Source organism: Lates calcarifer, linkage group LG5 (genome assembly GCF_001640805.2).
Source record: "Lates calcarifer isolate ASB-BC8 linkage group LG5, TLL_Latcal_v3, whole genome shotgun sequence".
In the NCBI taxonomy this organism is placed as follows: domain Eukaryota; kingdom Metazoa; phylum Chordata; class Actinopteri; family Centropomidae; genus Lates; species Lates calcarifer.
This window is the reverse complement of record NC_066837.1, coordinates 23,967,097-23,985,873: the sequence shown is the minus strand read 5'-3', so window position 1 is coordinate 23,985,873 and position 18,777 is coordinate 23,967,097. Positions and strand designations below refer to the sequence as shown.

The window sequence follows — 18,777 nt, the reverse complement described above, 5'->3', positions numbered from 1 at the left end:
ACACACCAAGTTAATTTCACAAATGTCTGCTGGCATAATAATACCTCCAACTCCTACAGTCACTAAAATCAAAAAGCACCAAGAAAAGATTCAAGAAGATTTATGGCACCACCTAGAGGTTACAAGTGGAATAATGTTCATATTATAACTAAAGAGTCCTGCTACATTTGTCAGATAAAATACACTTAGTCACAATTTTTCCACTGCTTTAATAAAGATGGTCACATCAATTATTAATGACAGCAAGGAAAAATATCAATACTTTTTTTCTGAAAAAGGAACAAAACAACTATACTTTCAGTGCTTGAGACTATGAGGTCGCCCCACAAATTGCACACTGGACGTACAAAGATAAAGAGTTGCAGCAATCTTTCTCTAACAAGTTCTGAAATTTTGTTGGGTTTAATAGATTAGACTGGATGCCATGAAATACTGCTTCACAGGGACACCTCTCATCTGAAGGCAAGTGCTACGGTTAGGAAGTCAGTTAGAAGACCTTCACATTTTACTGCTTGGAGAAGAACTCTTTGCTCTTCTCTACATCAGGGACGATGGTGTCGCTCCCAGGTTTCCAGCCAGCAGGGCACACTGTGGAGAGAGAGGAAGGACAAAGTGTACCATGAGGTATCAATGGCAAACAATGAAGTCTGTAGACCCTGAGGGGAAAGTACACAAGTGAATACCCAGGAGGGTAAACCAATAATAACTGAACCCTCCAAGTCACATTACAGCTACAGGTAGCATAACTTAATTTTTTCCTCAAATATTTAGATGATAGACATGAAATGTCCATCCATCCATCCATTATCTATACTGCTTATCTGTTAAGGGTGGTGGGGGGGTGGGGGTTGGGGTGGAGTCTATCCCAGCTGTCATTGGGCGAGAGGTGGGGTACACCCTGTACAGATCGCCAGTCCATCACAGATCCAATACATATAGACACACAACCATTCACACTTACATTCACACCTACGGGCAATTTTAGAGTCACCAATTAACCTAAGCTGCATGTCTTTAGACTGTGGGAGGAAGCCGGAGATCCCCGGACAGAACCCACACAGGCACTGGGAGAACATGCAAACTCCACACAGAAAAGCCCCGGGCCTGAACCGGGGCTCGAACCTGGAACCTTCTTGCTGTGAGCAAATCACCACTGCACCACCGTGCTGCCCCAGACATGAAATGTGCACTATATAAATTACAAATAATATCAAATGAAAACATTTTAAACTAGGAGCAGTTGAAGTTTTTCTATTAATCATTGCATTTAGTTACAAATTAATGATTGAAATTCCTGTAGAGGACAGCTTTAAAAGACAAACAAACTAAGCACTGCGTTTTTTCATGTAGTGTTTGATACAGTTACATTATCTGATGCCTGAACATTAAACTGGGAGTATACAATGTAGAGGAATTTTACTCACCCTCTCCGTATTTGTCAGTGTGCTGGAAGGCCTGGACCAGGCGTAGAGTCTCGTCCACAGAGCGACCCACAGGCAAGTCATTGATGGTGATCTGCCTCAAGATGCCCTTGTCGTCAATCACAAACAGACCCCTGAGAACCACAAAGTGAAGCTATAATATTGCACCACATCGTACACTTTCAGTACCTTCTTAGTCACTATAGTTATAGCAGAAAGAAAATACATACTACCATGCTTCCTCTAGACAATAATTACTGGGCCTTAGCAGCAAAACCCTCTATTTAAATGGCACAGCAGTCGGTCTGACCTGTATGCGATGCCATCGTCTTCCTTCAGCACACCATAGTCTCTGGAGATTGTCTTGGTGAGGTCTGCCACAAGGGGAATGTTCATGTTACCCAGACCTCCCTGCTTCCTTGGTGTGTTGATCCTGTAGGAAAAAAGAATAAAATAATGAGCAAATCCAAAATCCTCCTAGTGTTGTAAGTGCAACATAAAGCAACAGCCTTGAGAGTGTTACTCAGCTTATTCTAAGTTGAAGTAGTTACTGTACTTCAAGTACGTTAAAAATAAATATCTCACATCTACACTCTGTGCATATAGAGGTATTTTATGGATCACTGTGGTTATAAAACTAAGGTAATGTTGCCCACACAGACCACAGTACTGCAACTGTTTCCAAGATTTCCAAGAGAGGAATTTGTCTATTGGGTAGAGATGATCCAAAGAACTGAACTCTTGCTGTAAAATCAAAGCACCTTTCAGAAAGCTGAAATATAACTTTTATAACTGATGCAACCAATGAGTAGAGATGGTTCTTTAAAACCTGCAGTTACAAGTCAATAAGACAAAAGGTGGACAAAATTTCCACAAAATCTGCAAAATAGGTATGCAATTCATGACCCCAAATTCCCCATATCTTTTTATTCCTTGCAGAAACTGCAGTTTGATTCAAAGACCGTTGCCTCAAAGTTTATCAAGACAATACAGAGAAGCTGAGTGACAGGAGATAAAGTGATAAACTGGGGTGGGTGCTGCTTCAGATCTACCAAAAATCCTCGCCATTAACGGTTTCATGTGAAACTTCCAACTAGAGGCGTCCTGATCTGAGTTATTTAATAATCTGATGATATCCAACCAGTCCTGATCCAATGTTTTGCTTCTTACTTACTATTCTACATTAGATATATCTGAGAGCTGAGTAACTCAGAGCTCTTCAGCTCAAACCACAACTTGCATTTACTGGATTCCTTGTGTGTTCTCTTACTATGCAACTGCTTTTTCATTGTGTCACTATTTCGTACGATATTTGCAGAGAGATGTTGTTGTGGATCTGTAGTGACAGGATTTGGAAAGTTTCCTTTTTTAAAAACAGTAATATTTAAGGTACAGGTATTTAGGAACAGTTTGAGTGCAACAACTTTTACTTTGCTTACGGCACTTGCTGACACATTTGAACGTTAATTCACACAGTGTTGGCTCAAGACCACTGAAATGGTCACGTTCCCACAGCAAACAATGACACAAATTACAATTCAACTCAAGTCATGACTTCCTTCCAGTTAGTAGGAATTCTCACCATGCCAAGTGACTGAAGTGAGAGTCTATGGAGCAGCCGATAACTTCACAGCCGAGACTGCGGAACTCCTCTGCCCTGTCGCTGAAAGCCACAATCTCAGTGGGGCACACAAATGTGAAGTCCAGGGGGTAGAAGAAGAAGACCACATACTTCCCTGAGGAGCACAAGAGGAAAAATGAAGAAAGTATAATGTCTGGTTAGCCCACATATTATATGCCTTAAAAATAAAGAAATGTGTTGGTACTCTACATTAACCAAAAACAATGTGTCTATATTTACTGTAAATACAAGGTTAGATTGAGGAGATTAAACTCCTCAGAATAAAGGACCCCACTAGTGTGACTTTACGCATTCTGTCAAAATAACCCTGTCTTACCTTTGTAGTCTGAGAGCTGGATGTCCTTAAACTGTCCATTCACTACAGCTGTGGCTTTGAAGTCTGGGGCAGGCTTGCCGATCTTAGCGTTTCCAGAGGACATGGTAGTGGTGTTGGAAAATGACTGAGGGTGAGACAGCACATACAGTTACCAGGAAACTCCTGATGCTTATAGACTATTGTAGATAAGTACAGCTGGGTGGAGCCTCAGGCACAACCTGGAGCTCTGATAGCAGTAAAATCCTCTGGTTATTTGAGCCAAACAACAAATATGACATTTAGACAAAAAAGCCCAAGAGGCAGAGGCTGAAACAGACACCCAGGTTTGCAGGTCTCTGGTGCATGGTTCAAAAGCTTTAAAGTCACATGCAAGTCATGTTCAGCCAGCAGGAAACAATAGCCTATTAAGAAGCTTACGTAACCATGATAATGCAGACCAATATAATCAGAGCATACTTATTGGTTGTATACATGTTATAATATGGGTGACGTTCAAATTACTATACACCAAGGCTGCCTGACTGCAGTTTAACCCTGTAATTATATAGACATGTCACTAGAAACACATGAGATCATTCAGTTTCATATTCAGACAGTCTAAATTCAAGTGGTCTTCACTGAAGACATGAATGGTTCATTTTTTGAAAGTGCTGCAATTCAGTGGTACACAAACTGTACAATGAAATATCCTTATTTATCTGCCATCGTCATAAATCAAAAGCAGACAAAAGCTAACACTCCTTTGTCCTCTGGCATGGTTTGCAGAGCTGTACGCAGCAGGGATTGCTTGCTTGGTCAAAGTTCGGACTTCTCATCCAAAAGCTCTTTGTCAAACGGAGTGGCAGTAGCAAAGGTTGAAGGGGGGGAGGGGGGCAATGACCAGTCTCTCCTGCAAGCTGCAGCACAGGGACAAAGAAAGAGCCAGAAACGGGCCCAAACACTTAAAGAAGGAGGGGAGCAACTGGCCCGCTCTGCATAGCTAGCTTAACGTTAGCTTAACCTACCAAACCGGTTTCCTTAGCTCCTCTTTGTTCTAGCCAAAAAGGTTACTGCTCCAGGCCGAGCTATGCAGATATTCGGAGAAGTTTTGAGAGTGAAACGTGAGACAGACGCACATTTCTGACTCACCTGTCTTTACGTGAAGCCGTGAAGAAGTTGGCAGAGCGGAGGTCTGCTGCTGGCAGGAGAACAGAGGACTCAAAGGAGGGACGGCTGCGTACAAGAAGAAGGCAGGACCGGCTGTGGCCTCCGGAAGTGAAAATAACTTTTTTCAAAGTAAAAGCTGGGATTAGATTGTATATCTGTGCCACTCGGTGGTTAGGTGAACCAAATGAGTGTTATGAGACGTAAATTGCGTAAAATAACTTATATAAGCTTGACTTATACAAGCACAAACCTTGGAACACTGAACTCCATACATGTGACAGTGGTGAATGAAACTAAGTACACTCAACTAACTACTAAAGTAATGTCATTAAGCACACGTTTGAAGTAATTCAATGCATAGTTTTTATATTTATATTTCGCTTCTCAAAGTTTTATGTTTTATTTTTTGTTGCTTATGAAGGCATTAATGGACATATTGGTCAAGATACTATGGATCAATGTGACATAGCATATGCAATAACTTCCATCATAGTCATTTGTCACTGCAGCAATAAATTGCACACCACATACAAAGGCTAAATCAGCAGACATAGATCTAAATGTGAAAATCTTCTGTCCTGATTGTGAAAAATGTCCTACAAAATAAAACAAGAGCAGACATCTTTGGCTCAGTTCTTGTCCCACTATAACACCTGTTGTGTATTTGTCATCATCAGTAATGTAGTGTGTTTCTTCCCAGCCGTTACAGACAATTGAAAATGAGGTTGAGCTTCTGGGAGAGCAGCTTTCAGTGGGTGGAGGCTTCAGCTACGCCCACCACCATCACCACCAGCCTTCCTCCACCCTGCATGCTACTCCAGTAATGAATTGATTTTCTTCTCTCTGTCTCCACCTCTCACAGCCCTATCCTCACTTTATGCCTCGCTGATTCACAAGCCGGCGTTACCGCTCTCAGCAGGCTGTTCCCCCGTCACCCTACCACCCCAGCTTCTTGCCTTACTTCCTGTAAGTGTTTTTCATGTCCCCAGGTTTATGTTGGAACTGTACAGGTGAATATGCTAAATATTGGAGTATACTCCAAGGAGGTAACATACAGTCTACTAAACTTATGTTCCTTGTCTCCAACCACCCACCACAGGTCCATGCTTCCTGTGCCCCCAAATGTGGCCCCCACTATCAGTCTAGAGCTGGATGTGGATGATGGAGAGGTGGAGAACTATGAGGTGGGACAAACTGCTGCCTTAGTGTTCAGCTAAGAATAATTTATCACAGCATGTTTTTTGAAAGGGAGAGCCACACTTACATATGTGTACCATGAATTCCAGTCATTCCCACTGACTTCCAACACAACTTCATTAAAAGAGCCATTTCCCTGTACTCTTTAAACACTTGACCTTGACCAGCGATAATACTTTTTTCTGACTGCTTTTAATAACGACAGTTCTCCCCTTTGGCCTCTAAACTTTGATTTTCTGTTTGAAACCCTCAGGCCCTTTTGAACCTCGCAGAGCGTCTAGGAGAGGCCAAGCCCCGTGGTCTAACGAAGGCAGATATAGAACAGCTTCCATCATACAGGTTCAACCCCAACAACCATCAGTCTGAACAAACACTGTGAGTGCTTCTCTGCCTGTAAAATATATGTGTGGTGAGGGTTTTGTTATGTGAAGAGGTGGTAGGTTTGGGCTAGTTTGATTTTAAAATTTCTGTACAAGACAATGTGTTAAATGGCACCAATAGACTTAGACTTAGACTAGACTTTATTGATCCCTTGGGATGACTCCCTCAGGGAAATTAAGTATATTGCTTTGTCCTCCAGGTGTGTATGTGTGAAATGTCATGTCATTGTTTTTTTTTTGTTTGTTTGTTTGATTTTTTTGCCCTTTGGAGTCAAAGGTCATATTCATGACTGTATGCATCCATTTCGTGTCTTAGGATTGTTTTTGTGTTGGACAGTTTTCTGTTGCTTGGTACACTAGCAATTACCTCAGTCCCACTATTTATGTCTTTTCAGAAAATGGTGCAGCCAGTATGATTAGTGCTTATTGAGTCATTTTGCTAATGTTTTCCATTTATGTTTTGTTGGGTTGTTTGAATATTTTTCCTTTAAACTTTATGAAACTCTATCATTAAAATGGTGTCATAGTAGTTTCATCATGTATTATATCTGTAACCAAAATCATTTGAAGGCCTGTTATGAAAATGAAATTTTTAACAAACATTTGTACATTTTGTATGAGAGTTATTACTAGTAATACTTTATTAAGTAGTGCAATGATTTTTTTAATCCCTTACCCCATCTTTTGGATTTCAAAAGCTGGTTCAATAATAAATGTATAACATCCTCTTCTAAAACTCTGTTTTTTCCATTCATTCGTTTCTACAACAACTTCTCTTCTGTCTGCCAGCTTTTAAAATACAGTTCTTGACTTTCTCTCTTTCTTTCACAGATAAGTGGCATGTTTTTAGGACAGTCCACTTGGTGGCAGTGTACTCCGGTCTAGTTCTTATTCCTTGCAGCTCACGACCTCAGTGACATTTATTTACTTTTGATCAAAATACTACTTTTATTTTTCCTCTTGTCCTGTTAAAATTACAGCCTCATGACGTACACAGAGCCCCTGCCAGGCACTGACACACCAAGTTAATTTCACAAATGTCTGCTGGCATAATAATACCTCCAACTCCTACAGTCACTAAAATCAAAAAGCACCAAGAAAAGATTCAGCCTAGAGGTTACGAGTGGAATAATATTCATATTATAACTAAAGAGTCCTGCTACATTTGTCAGATAAAATACACTTAGTCACAATTTTTCCACTGCTTTAATAAAGATGGTCACATCAATTATTAATGACAGCAAGGAAAAATATCAATACTTTTTTTCTGAAAAAGGAACAAAACAACTATACTTTCAGTGCTTGAGACTATGAGGTCGCCCCACAAATTGCACACTGGACGTACAAAGATAAAGAGTTGCAGCAATCTTTCTCTAACAAGTTCTGAAATTTTGTTGGGTTTAATAGATTAGACTGGATGCCATGAAATACTGCTTCACAGGGACACCTCTCATCTGAAGGCAAGTGCTACGGTTAGGAAGTCAGTTAGAAGACCTTCACATTTTACTGCTTGGAGAAGAACTCTTTGCTCTTCTCTACATCAGGGACGATGGTGTCGCTCCCAGGTTTCCAGCCAGCAGGGCACACTGTGGAGAGAGAGGAAGGACAAAGTGTACCATGAGGTATCAATGGCAAACAATGAAGTCTGTAGACCCTGAGGGGAAAGTACACAAGTGAATACCCAGGAGGGTAAACCAATAATAACTGAACCCTCCAAGTCACATTACAGCTACAGGTAGCATAACTTAATTTTTTCCTCAAATATTTAGATGATAGACATGAAATGTCCATCCATCCATCCATTATCTATACTGCTTATCTGTTAAGGGTCGGTGGGGGGTGGGGGTGGGGGGGTGGAGCCTATCCCAGCTGTCATTGGGCGAGAGGATGGGGTACACCCTGTACAGATCGCCAGTCCATCACAGATCCAACACATATAGACACACAACTATTCACACTTACATTCACACCTACGGGCAATTTTAGAGTCACCAATTAACCTAAGCTGCATGTCTTTAGACTGTGGGAGGAAGCCGGAGTTCCCCGGACAGAACCCACACAGGCACTGGGAGAACATGCAAACTCCACACAGAAAAGCCCCGGGCCTGAACCGGAGCTCGAACCTGGAACCTTCTTGCTGTGAGCAAATCACCACTGCACCACCGTGCTGCCCCAGACATGAAATGTGCACTATATAAATTACAAATAATATCAAATGAAAACATTTTAAACTAGGAGCAGTTTGAAGTTTTTCTATTAATCATTGCATTGAGTTACAAATTAATGATTGAAATTCCTGTAGAGGACAGCTTTAAAAGACAAACAAACTAAGCACTGCTGTTTTTTCATGTAGTGTTTGATACAGTTACATTATCTGATGCCTGAACATTAAACTGGGAGTATACAATGTAGAGGAATTTTACTCACCCTCTCCGTATTTGTCAGTGTGCTGGAAGGCCTGGACCAGGCGTAGAGTCTCGTCCACAGAGCGACCCACAGGCAAGTCATTGATGGTGATCTGCCTCAAGATGCCCTTGTCGTCAATCACAAACAGACCCCTGAGAACCACAAAGTGAAGCTATAATATTGCACCACATCGTACACTTTCAGTACCTTCTTAGTCACTATAGTTATAGCAGAAAGAAAATACATACTACCATGCTTCCTCTAGACAATAATTACTGGGCCTTAGCAGCAAAACCCTCTATTTAAATGGCACAGCAGTCGGTCTGACCTGTATGCGATGCCATCGTCTTCCTTCAGCACACCATAGTCTCTGGAGATTGTCTTGGTGAGGTCTGCCACAAGGGGAATGTTCATGTTACCCAGACCTCCCTGCTTCCTTGGTGTGTTGATCCTGTAGGAAAAAAGAATAAAATAATGAGCAAATCCAAAATCCTCCTAGTGTTGTAAGTGCAACATAAAGCAACAGCCTTGAGAGTGTTATTCAGCTTATTCTAAGTTGAAGTAGTTACTGTACTTCAAGTACGTTAAAAATAAATATCTCACATCTACACTCTGTGCATATAGAGGTATTTTATGGATCACTGTGGTTATAAAACTAAGGTAATGTTGCCCACACAGACCACAGTACTGCAACTGCTTTCAAGACTTCCAACAGATTATCCAAAGAACTGAATACTACCCTTAAGAGTATGTCTGGACCAATAATAGATTATAACAATCTACATTCGATATATCTGAGAGCTGAGTAACTCAGAGCTCTTCAGCTCAAACCACAACTTGCATTTACTGGATTCCTTGTGTGTTCTCTTACTATGCAACTGCTTTTTCATTGTCACTATTTCGTACGATATTTGCAGAGAGATGTTGATGTGGATCTGTAGTGACAGGATTTGGAAAGTTTCCTTTTTTAAAAACAGTAATATTTAAGGTACAGGTATTTAGGAACAGTTTGAGTGCAACAACTTTTACTTTGCTTACAGCACTTGCTGACACATTTGAACGTTAATTCACACAGTGTTGGCTCAAGACCACTGAAATGGTCACGTTCCCACAGCAAACAATGACACAAATTACAATTCAACTCAAGTCATGACTTCCTTCCAGTTAGTAGGAATTCTCACCATGCCAAGTGACTGAAGTGAGAGTCTATGGAGCAGCCGATAACTTCACAGCCGAGACTGCGGAAACTCCTCTGCCCTGTCGCTGAAAGCCACAATCTCAGTGGGGCACACAAATGTGAAGTCCAGGGGGTAGAAGAAGAAGACCACATACTTCCCTGAGGAGCACAAGAGGAAAAATGAAGAAAGTATAATGTCTGGTTAGCCCACATATTATATGCCTTAAAAATAAAGAAATGTGTTGGTACTCTACATTAACCAAAAACAATGTGTCTATATTTACTGTAAATACAAGGTTAGATTGAGGAGATTAAACTCCTCAGAATAAAGGACCCCCACTAGTGTGACTTTACACATTCTGTCAAAATAACCCTGTCTTACCTTTGTAGTCTGAGAGCTGGATGTCCTTAAACTGTCCATTCACTACAGCTGTGGCTTTGAAGTCTGGGGCAGGCTTGCCGATCTTAGCGTTTCCAGAGGACATGGTAGTGGTGTTGGAAAATGACTGAGGGTGAGACAGCACATACAGTTACCAGGAAACTCCTGATGCTCATAGAATACACAGTATACCCAGTACGACTGGGTGGAGCTTAAGGCACAACTTGATAACAGTGAAATCCTCTAGCTACGATGAGCCTCAAGTTGGCAATGCAGCACATTTTACATATCTTTTTGGTTGACTTTGGGTAGGCTGTTCTCAAACTTTCAACCTGAAGAATGAGAATCACATACTGGCTAGAAGATTACATCTCTTTGTTAGAATATATATTGATCATATATAATATGAAAAAAATATTTATGTTTGTATAAGTTTGTATATTTATGGTTAAAGTTTAGGATCTTTCTGATTCCATCTTCTCAGAAAATATTCACTGTAAACTAAAGACACTTGCCTCATTGACAGAACTGTCTCACCTCAAGGTACATTTAGTAGCTGTTAGGAGATTTTATTCAGTTGCCATTTAACTAGAGGTGTTCAAACTTTGCATTACTCGAAGCAACTCTACAACTGAACAGAGAAGGAAATGTGAGATGATAATGTGACAAATATTTTTACATGCATACTCCAGCTTTCATTCTGAAAAATGAATAATTTGAGTCTGCTCGCTTAGTGAAAACTGGATTGTTTTTGATTATTTTAATCAGCCACCTTTGCGTTGGTCACAGTGTCTGCACACTTGACGACTTTTCCAAAGCTCCCTTTGCCAAGAAAGGCCTGCACCTCATAGTGGGAGACCAGCAGGGTTCCTTTATGTGCTGGGAAGTTCGAGATTTAGACTTAGACTAGACTTTATTGATCCCTTTGGGATGACTCCCTCAGGGAAATTAACTGTGAAGGAGGAGAGCAGAGAGGAGGAGACGGACACAACATGAAGTTTACGTTGTTACAAAGAACACGACACAGTCACAGCAGTCCACCTAACAACACACACAGTACATGCACATTAATTTCAGCTTCATCTCATTAACACTGATAGTCTGAGAACTTTATTCTATCACAATCATTTTACAGATCCATAAAGGACACTTCCAACTCTGATATATTTACTTTGTGCTGAAACAGCTGGCTATAATATTAAATACACATCTGTTATAAACTATAACTCTATACCATAATTAGTCAGTTTGTATTAAGCATATCGCCCTGTTTTTATTTGTGCAGGGTCGATAGGGGGCACGTTTGATGACCTGAAACTCCTCGAGGCCTTTATTATGAAAATACTACAGCACCGGGAATGTGTCGACCAGTACTTCCGCCAAGCTTGACAGTGTGTGAGACTGATGTTTTGAGGCAGTGTCTTCTGGATTTTAGGTAAACTTACCTTTAGGTGTAAGCGATAATTTTAGTTTGGTCTATAGCCCGTGGCGTAATATGTTATTTAGTCTCTAATTTTCTGGAAAAAAAAAAATGCAATTAAGTGTAATTTGGGCTAGCATGTAGCTAACGTTAGCGTGCTTCAAGAGTAATACAAAGGGTGCTACATTGGTAGCTCAAGTTAGCTTTCGTAGCTATTATTGAAAGACGCTTCAGTCACTTACAGTTTTATAATTAGTCGGCTTTTGCTGTAAGGATACTTGTTAAAATGCGCACATAATAATGAGAAATAGGGAAGTTCTTTAACAGTGAACAGCGTGTCAAGTTGCAATCTACAGCTGTGGGGATATTTCTTAGAGAACTACTTTGTGTCGCGGGGTAACAGTCCTGTCACGTCATTTCAGAGCTGCCTGTCTGTCGGAGCTACAGGTTTGTTTTCATCACTGCCTCTGGGTATTTCAGCAGTTCATTTTGCATTTTAAAAGGCCGTGACCACTAAAAATTCATCCTAATCTGCAAATTGTTGTCAACGTTAAGTTAACCTTAGTTAAATCGGAGTGATTACAATCAGTTTTTCTGTTTATATCTCGGTAGGATCTGCAGCAAGTCAACCCTCTCATTCTCAATATAATCTCACAACATCAGCAGCCATGGATTCACAAGGTAAGAGTGATACTTATAAATAAGTTATGAGTATTTATGTTATTTTTGTTATGTTATCAGAACCTGAATGTGCTAGTGCTGTCTGTCCTTGAGTGAACAGTTTTACATAATTACTCTTAATAAAACAGAACCCATGATTTATTTCTGAAGACATTCATCGTTTAAAAATGCAAATTCACATTTACATTTATCTTTAATTTCACTGTAAGCATTTGATTATGCATATTACTTTTCAAGGCCAAGTTTAGTGATTCTGCCGCACACCTTCATTCAGAAATCGAGGGCCTCGTGTTACCTTACAGAAAAGAGAGAAAGAGTTCCATGCAGTGTGATACAGATGTGCTGCAGATTTTTAATTTAGGAAAAAGAGAGAACTGGTTTCTCTTGACTACAGACACATTTGTTATGACAAACTCCCATCTGAACCTCCCCACAGCAGCCCCACAGCCAGTCATGTGTGAAGTCTGTGGAACATACTTTGAGACACGACGGGGGCTCTCCAGCCACGCCCGTCTCCATCTGCGGCAGCTTGGTGTGACAGTGTCAGAAAGTAGTGGAGCTCCTATAGAGCTCCTCTACCAGCTTGTCCAGGAGAGAGATGGCTCCCTCCCCAACATCAAAGCTGACTCTTCCACACCTGAGTTGACCCCTCTCAAAAAAACAACCCAACAGGAGTCCAGGACTCCCTCAGCAGCAGAGGACAACAGTTCCTCTTACAAGGCGGGGGCCAGAGTCACAACAACTCCACAGAAGATGGATCATCAGGGTTCTCCAGTCAGATTAAAAGACGCAGCAGCCACTGTCCTCCCATCATCCCCTTCTGCTCTTAGGCTCTCTGAAGGCAGCAGCTCGTCCTCCTTAGAGAACCAAACCCCAACCAAGCCACTGTGGGCACCGCTGGAAACGGATGCCCCTATCACCTTAGGTATGACTTAATTCTAAATAATTGTCCTGAAGAAACGTTTAAAGTAGTGATGTGAGTAGCTGCACATGGAAGACAGAACTCAAAGTATCTTACGTGATTATATGGCTGTAGATGTAACATTATTGTTTTAACAAAGTACATCTCCGTAGTCTCCAGCTGACTTGATACTTTTCTCCCATCATTGTCTTCATTCTTGCCACTTCAGACACCCCTGACGAGGTCCATGTTTGCCAACTTTGCGGCTGCTGGTACGAGACACGCAAGGGCCTGTCCAGTCATGCTCGGGCCCATCTGCGTCAGATTGGAATCGCTGACAGTGAGATTAAGGGCAGCCCTATTGAATTTCTTTACCAGATTATGGAGGAAGAGGACCTCAAGCCTGTCAGCAGCGAGCAACAGGAGCCACTGACCTCAGACGGTCTCCCTAGGTCCTCCTCCAAACGTCCCTCTGATCTGTCTTCTCCACCTGCATCTCCACCCAACAAATGGCCCAAAACGTCAGAGGAGTGTACCTGTATTCTGTGCGGGGAGGAGTTTGAGAATCGTAAAGGCCTGTCCAGCCATGCTCGCTCTCACCTGCGTCAGATTGGGGTGACAGACCTGATGGGGAAAACCTCTGCTATTGACACCATCGAGGAGCTGGTCAATAGTGGCATGTTAGAAGCCATGTACCCCCCCAAAACAAACAGTACATCTAGCTCATCTGCTGGTCCATCTACAGCCCCGGCCTGTCCTGCTGCCCCGGCTCTGTCTCCGACACCAGGCCAATCCCAGCCCCAGTTTCCCCCCTCATCCCTCTCCCCAAGCCCTGCAAAGAACATTCAGTCTCCTCAAACTCCTGTCAACAGGGCCCCGAAGGCTAAGAAAGGCTTTCGACTAGCAGTGGACCCCCTCCATAGAAAGCCCAAGCCTGAGCCTGTGGAGGTTGAAGTGTCTGTTCAACCGAAGGCGTACAGCACCATCAGCAACTCTCCCACGCAGAAGTCACCCACTGCTGCTGTTGCTTCAAAGCCATTCAGTGCAGGTAAACCAGGCAGCCATACCTCCATAACCTTGTTAATACATTTGAAACTCACCTTTTCCCATTAATTCATTCATTTGTTTGCATATGTCAAAGTTTGGATATATCCTCTCAGTGTCCTCCACAGACATACAGTCACCACCAACAGTCCTTTGCGACTTCTGTGGCCAGCTGTTTGAGACCCGCAAAGCCCTGTCATGCCACGTCCGTGCCCATCTACGCCAGCTAGGCCTTACCTGGTCGATCAAAACATCACCAATTGACCTCCTCAAAGAGGTCATGTTGCACGGTGAAGAAGGCAGGAAAGGGACTCCAGCATCGGGCAAAGCCGTGTGGACCCCTCAAGGCTCCAGAAGGTCCCTGGATGGCCCCCAGTCAAGGGAAACGGCCTCCAGCAGCAGCACCGCACCTCTTGATTACTCCATGAAAGAGAAATCCCCACCTGGCAAGAGTGGAGCCTCACATGCTGGTAAGACACCACTGTAAAGCAACAGTTAAGCTACAGGATTTGTGTCTGATTCCACCTGAGAAAATTGTTTTCTCACATAGTGGTGGATCTGTGTTAAAGGAATAATCTGTGTTGTTAGCCCAACAGCTATAGGAAATTACTGGGCTTTTTACATTTTAAGTAGGAACAGATGGGACTGAATGCAACAGATAGGAAAAGTTGGAAAATAAGAGGAACATAGAATAACTCTTAATCACTTTAACAATTCAGACTTCATCCCAAAGGATTGCTTTTTGTCATATAGTCTCACTTCATGGGACACAGCCTAGAATGCAAAGCTGCATTTTGATTAAGGCAAGAATTTGACTTTGCATCAACAGGAAACCAGACTGTTGTCGTTACTTTACTGTGCATTGTTGTCTCTACCTGTGTGCACTAAAATGCTGTTGCATTTTCTGGTGGCAGGTTTTGTAAAACAGTGTGTCAGATGAGATGCAGATGCAGGTTCAGCAGATGGGAATATACTGTAAATGTCAATTTTTACGCAATTACTGCAAAAAAGATTTGTGGAACTCACTAAACGGATGATATATGACTAATAATTGGCTCATCTTCTTTGTTTCAGACACATCCTGTGAGCTTTGTGGATTTGATTTTGAAAACCGCAAGGCCCTGGCCAGCCACGCGCGGGCCCATCTCCGACAACTGGGAATCATCGAGTGGAAGGCGGATGGAGCAACTTCGCCAATTGAACTCCTCAGTGAGTTGATCCGCAGGGACCCAGTCAAAGTGGCAGCAATAACCCGACGCTACCGTACGGGAGACCTTTATATCAAGAAGGTAGGCTGTGCTCTAAAATATGCTTCAAATAATTCCAGTCTATTAAATACATTCTAATTTACTCCACGTTCATTTTCTTTCAGTCCCAGAGAAGTGCTGCTTCGCCCTCTCTGTCCACAGACTCTGACTCTGTCCCTGGCAGCAGCTACAAGTCTGAGCACAAGGTGGGCAGAGAGGACTCAGGCTCATCCAGACAATCGCATGGCCACATACGGACTATTGCAGCCCACAGCGACCCCAGTGTGCGCTCGCCAAGGGGTGAGAAATGAAAGTCTCTGGAAGACAGCTGGATACAGACATACTATAACTGATTTAAAAAATGTTTATACTTTTTCTGCATGTTACTGTAATACCTCTCTGTGAAATTTCAGGAGTCCATCCACCAAAACATACAGTGCCTAGAGGAGAGGAAAATCAGGACACCAACTCCCAGCAACCACCACGGTCTGGCAGCATCCCTGCTCTGCTGCCAAAGCCCCCGCTAACACCACTGGTCAAGCTGGTGGGCAAAGTCTACTCCCTCAAGTGCAGGTCAGTCTATACAAAATATAAAGGATAACATTCCCATTGTATTCAGTGAATAATTCAGAATAGGTTAATGCACTAATTGGTGCGAATTCTCTTACTTCTAGTCTGCTTCAATATTTTCTAGGTCTTACATTCATTCCAATAGTTCAGGTCATGAAGACCTCCACAGGGTTATTATGATCTAGTGTTTAGCCCAAATTATGACTGATGGTTGACATCTGGAGACACTTCTCCTGTCTGTTGCTGGGGTAACCAAGGTCTTATAGATAAGGATGCAGACAAAGACATAAACTTAGACAATGCTATCCAAATCCAGTTTCAGAATGAGCTAAGTAAGAGGAAAGGACAGGATACATGTGATAGTTATTATGGTATATGGTAAGACCATGTGACAATGGTATGACTGACTAATAGGACATCTATATATTTAGAACATAATTTGTTCATATTTGGGTAAAGTAAGTAAAAGTGTTGTAGCTTTGTGGTACCTCAAGTTATTTACACCTTACTAACCTGACATCTCCACAGCTTTGAGGTTGCACAACTCTGGCACACTTGTCACTGTGTTGTTCTGTATCACTGTATCAGTTTTCTCTGCTAGCATACAGCTTGTAATAAATACTTTGAGACAACCTCAGACATCTGAACTCCTGGTGAGCGTTTTTTTCTCCAGGTCCCAAGATCTTCCTCTACAACAGGGTTTGTGTGTTTAAAAAAAGCACTTAGTAGTAACATTATATAGCTTCATGAAGAGCTTTAATAAGCTTTTAACAACCTTAAAGCTAGTCGAGTAGAAACAAAAATTCTATTGTAGTTGAGTCACTCACTGCCTTAAAAATGATAGACTTACAGTGATAAATGATGAATGATCAAGACTGATCATTTTTGTTCTCCAGCCCTTCACGAGACACACACTGTTGTTCAATTACATTATCAAGAAATTGTTGTAATGCAGTTCAAATCACCTCTACCTCTCTCCATCCCTCTCTCTCTGTCTTGCTGTTCAGGTTCTGTGAAGAAGTGTTTCATGGACCTCTGTCTGTTCAGGAGCAGTGGATCACACACCTGCAGAAACACATCCTATCACTGGGCTACAAGGGCAAAGCATCTCCTCCTGCTGCACCAGTGGCAGCTCCAGCACTCGTACATCCAGTAGCTGTCTAGTCCCTGAAATCTTCACATTCACATAAATTAATGTCACCATTTTCACCACTGTCACGTCAGAGTCAAGAGGAAGTGTCTATTTTGAAGTACCATATTGTCTTAAAAGTGCAAATTCAAATGGTCCTTTCTTGTCCTAGAAAGGACAAACATTATTATTAGGAAAGCAGCAGAATGTAATCCTCTCAGGTAAAATTCACCAGATACAATAGATCACAAAACTGGATGTTTTTGGAAAAAATCACTCATCCCTCATTTAGTGCTTTCCTCCTCCTGCTCATACATTCCTTCCATTTGTACAAATGTTCAAATGTGATTCAGTGCTTGATGTTAACAAACAACATGCCTCACACTGAGAGACTGATCCTGGCAAAAATGAATTTCTCTTTTTGTTTTTGTCCTACTGAGTGGACTGGTATGGTCACCATTTCACTGTGATATACTTTTTCTCCTTTATATGCCTTTGTATTGAGCCTTGTTTTACCAATGAACTTTTTAAGCATTTTACTTTAAATCTAGAAGGACCAACTTGGTTGATGTAATGTAATGTCCTAAAAGTCAAAGCATTCACCATCTTGACTGTAGACTCACTACATTTCTGTTCTTGGCATCTTCTTCTTCAGGTATAACTTCTAATCATGAACTGTTTTCTGATCTTTTTACATTTTTTAACACTTGTTATGTAAATTAAATTCTGTCTTGTATATAAACACACAGTGTGTGAAACATGTTTTTTATTTACACATACAAATGAAAATAAAGTCTCTCTGATAATTAATAATGACAAAACAGCAGCCACAGTATTCACTGTAAGATAATAAAGATACAGTTTGTTCTCAGTGGCAACAGATATACTTAGCTGTTTCTAATCCAATATATTAAACAGTTTTACATAAAATTCAGCACAGAAATTCTTTCATGTCTCCATTCAACTACATGTATTTTTGTATTAATGACATATATATATATATATATATATGTCATATATATATATATATATATATGTCATATATATATATATATATGTCATTCCTTCACATTTTGAAACCTTTACACAGTGTCTCAGGCTTATTTAACATTTTAACACTCTAGCCAACCAGTGTGAACAGCACTGTCTTGGATCATGTATTGTTCATGATGTATTTCTCCACAGTCTTCCGTGCAGATGGACTACTTTTCTGATGGCGCCTGTTGTTAACCAAAAAAAAAAAAAAAAAGTTTACACATTCCTTGAAAATTCAAGTCTAAATCTTCCCTCTCTTGCCATATTGTAATTACATTATTTCTCCATTGTGTAAACCAACAATCTCATTCTCACAGTCATAGATAACGTTTCAGTTCCACAGAGCATCGTAGTCTTGGAAATGTGGAAATCAAGAAAAGCTGCACATTCAGTATCAGACCTATGACTCATGTTGTTCTTATAAACCAGGACTTCACCAACAAAAGCATGTGTTTCTGCACTCTTCAGCCCTGAAAATGCTTTTGGTAGAGATCATGTGTCTTGATGCCAGCAGTGACTTTAAAAGTCTGTCAGTTTTTTTTTCTGTAGGTGAGTATCCGACTTCAGAGCTTTGACCTGCCATCCCTCATGTCCATCATGTTCACAGTGTGGCTTCTGATTAGATTTCCTCCACTTTCCAGGGCTATAGTCATCAATATGTTGACAGGTCATTGATCTTTCAGTCC

At 41.4% G+C, this 18,777-nt stretch overlaps 3 protein-coding genes and 1 long non-coding RNA gene across 9 annotated transcripts; 2 read left to right on the top strand and 2 right to left on the bottom strand.

Annotated features, from left to right (window-relative positions):
* Positions 1-189: 189 nt before the first annotated feature.
* On the bottom strand, positions 190-4,652 carry prdx2 (peroxiredoxin 2). The gene is made up of 6 exons (XM_018664723.2): positions 4,508-4,652; positions 3,380-3,503; positions 3,004-3,157; positions 1,732-1,854; positions 1,425-1,555; positions 190-588 (listed from the first exon to the last, which is right to left on the bottom strand). Exons 2-6 carry the CDS (start codon positions 3,480-3,482, stop codon positions 506-508), a joined length of 594 nt encoding a protein of 197 aa, XP_018520239.1. The 5' UTR covers positions 3,483-3,503; positions 4,508-4,652; the 3' UTR covers positions 190-505.
* A 468-nt stretch (positions 4,653-5,120) lies between these two features.
* Positions 5,121-6,838, top strand: LOC108875584 (uncharacterized). Its single transcript, XR_007813287.1, has 3 exons — positions 5,121-5,491; positions 5,625-5,709; positions 5,976-6,838. It is a non-coding gene; the product is annotated as an uncharacterized LOC108875584 (long non-coding RNA).
* Positions 6,839-7,289: 451 nt separating this feature from the next.
* On the bottom strand, positions 7,290-10,217 carry LOC108875665 (peroxiredoxin-1-like). Its single transcript, XM_018664724.2, is given in 6 exon segments — positions 7,290-7,688; positions 8,530-8,660; positions 8,837-8,959; positions 9,690-9,754; positions 9,756-9,844; positions 10,068-10,217. Coding segments are annotated over 6 exon segments (594 nt in total). The 5' UTR covers positions 10,171-10,217; the 3' UTR covers positions 7,290-7,605.
* Positions 10,218-11,417: 1,200 nt separating this feature from the next.
* On the top strand, positions 11,418-17,802 carry wiza (WIZ zinc finger a). 6 transcript variants are annotated; one of them, XM_018664715.2, is made up of 10 exons: positions 11,446-11,499; positions 11,860-11,931; positions 12,097-12,165; positions 12,602-13,090; positions 13,296-14,114; positions 14,227-14,580; positions 15,185-15,399; positions 15,483-15,657; positions 15,771-15,930; positions 16,935-17,802. In XM_018664715.2, exons 3-10 carry the CDS (start codon positions 12,153-12,155, stop codon positions 17,089-17,091), a joined length of 2,382 nt encoding a protein of 793 aa, XP_018520231.1. In that variant the 5' UTR covers positions 11,446-11,499; positions 11,860-11,931; positions 12,097-12,152; the 3' UTR covers positions 17,092-17,802. The 6 variants fall into 6 exon arrangements, with proteins under 6 accessions (XP_018520233.1, XP_018520229.1, XP_018520231.1 ...); XM_018664717.1 differs by lacking the exon at positions 11,860-11,931 and having other exon boundaries at positions 11,418-11,499; positions 12,605-13,090; XM_018664713.1 differs by lacking the exon at positions 11,860-11,931 and having other exon boundaries at positions 11,418-11,499.
* Positions 17,803-18,777: the final 975 nt, after the last annotated feature.

Coding starts and splice junctions, on each gene's coding strand:
- prdx2 (XM_018664723.2), bottom strand. CDS start 3,482: ATGTCCTCTGGAAACGCTAAGATCGGCAAGCCTGCCCCAGACTTCAAA. Junction 1,855..3,003: donor CACTTCAGTCACTTGGCATG/GTGAGAATTCCT, acceptor TTTTTCCTACAG/GATCAACACACCAAGGAAGC. Junction 589..1,424: donor CACTGACAAATACGGAGAGG/GTGAGTAAAATT, acceptor CTCTCTCCACAG/TGTGCCCTGCTGGCTGGAAA.
- wiza (XM_018664713.1), top strand. Junction 13,091..13,295: donor GGATGCCCCTATCACCTTAG/GTATGACTTAAT, acceptor TTGCCACTTCAG/ACACCCCTGACGAGGTCCAT. Junction 15,931..16,934: donor GTCTACTCCCTCAAGTGCAG/GTCAGTCTATAC, acceptor CTTGCTGTTCAG/GTTCTGTGAAGAAGTGTTTC.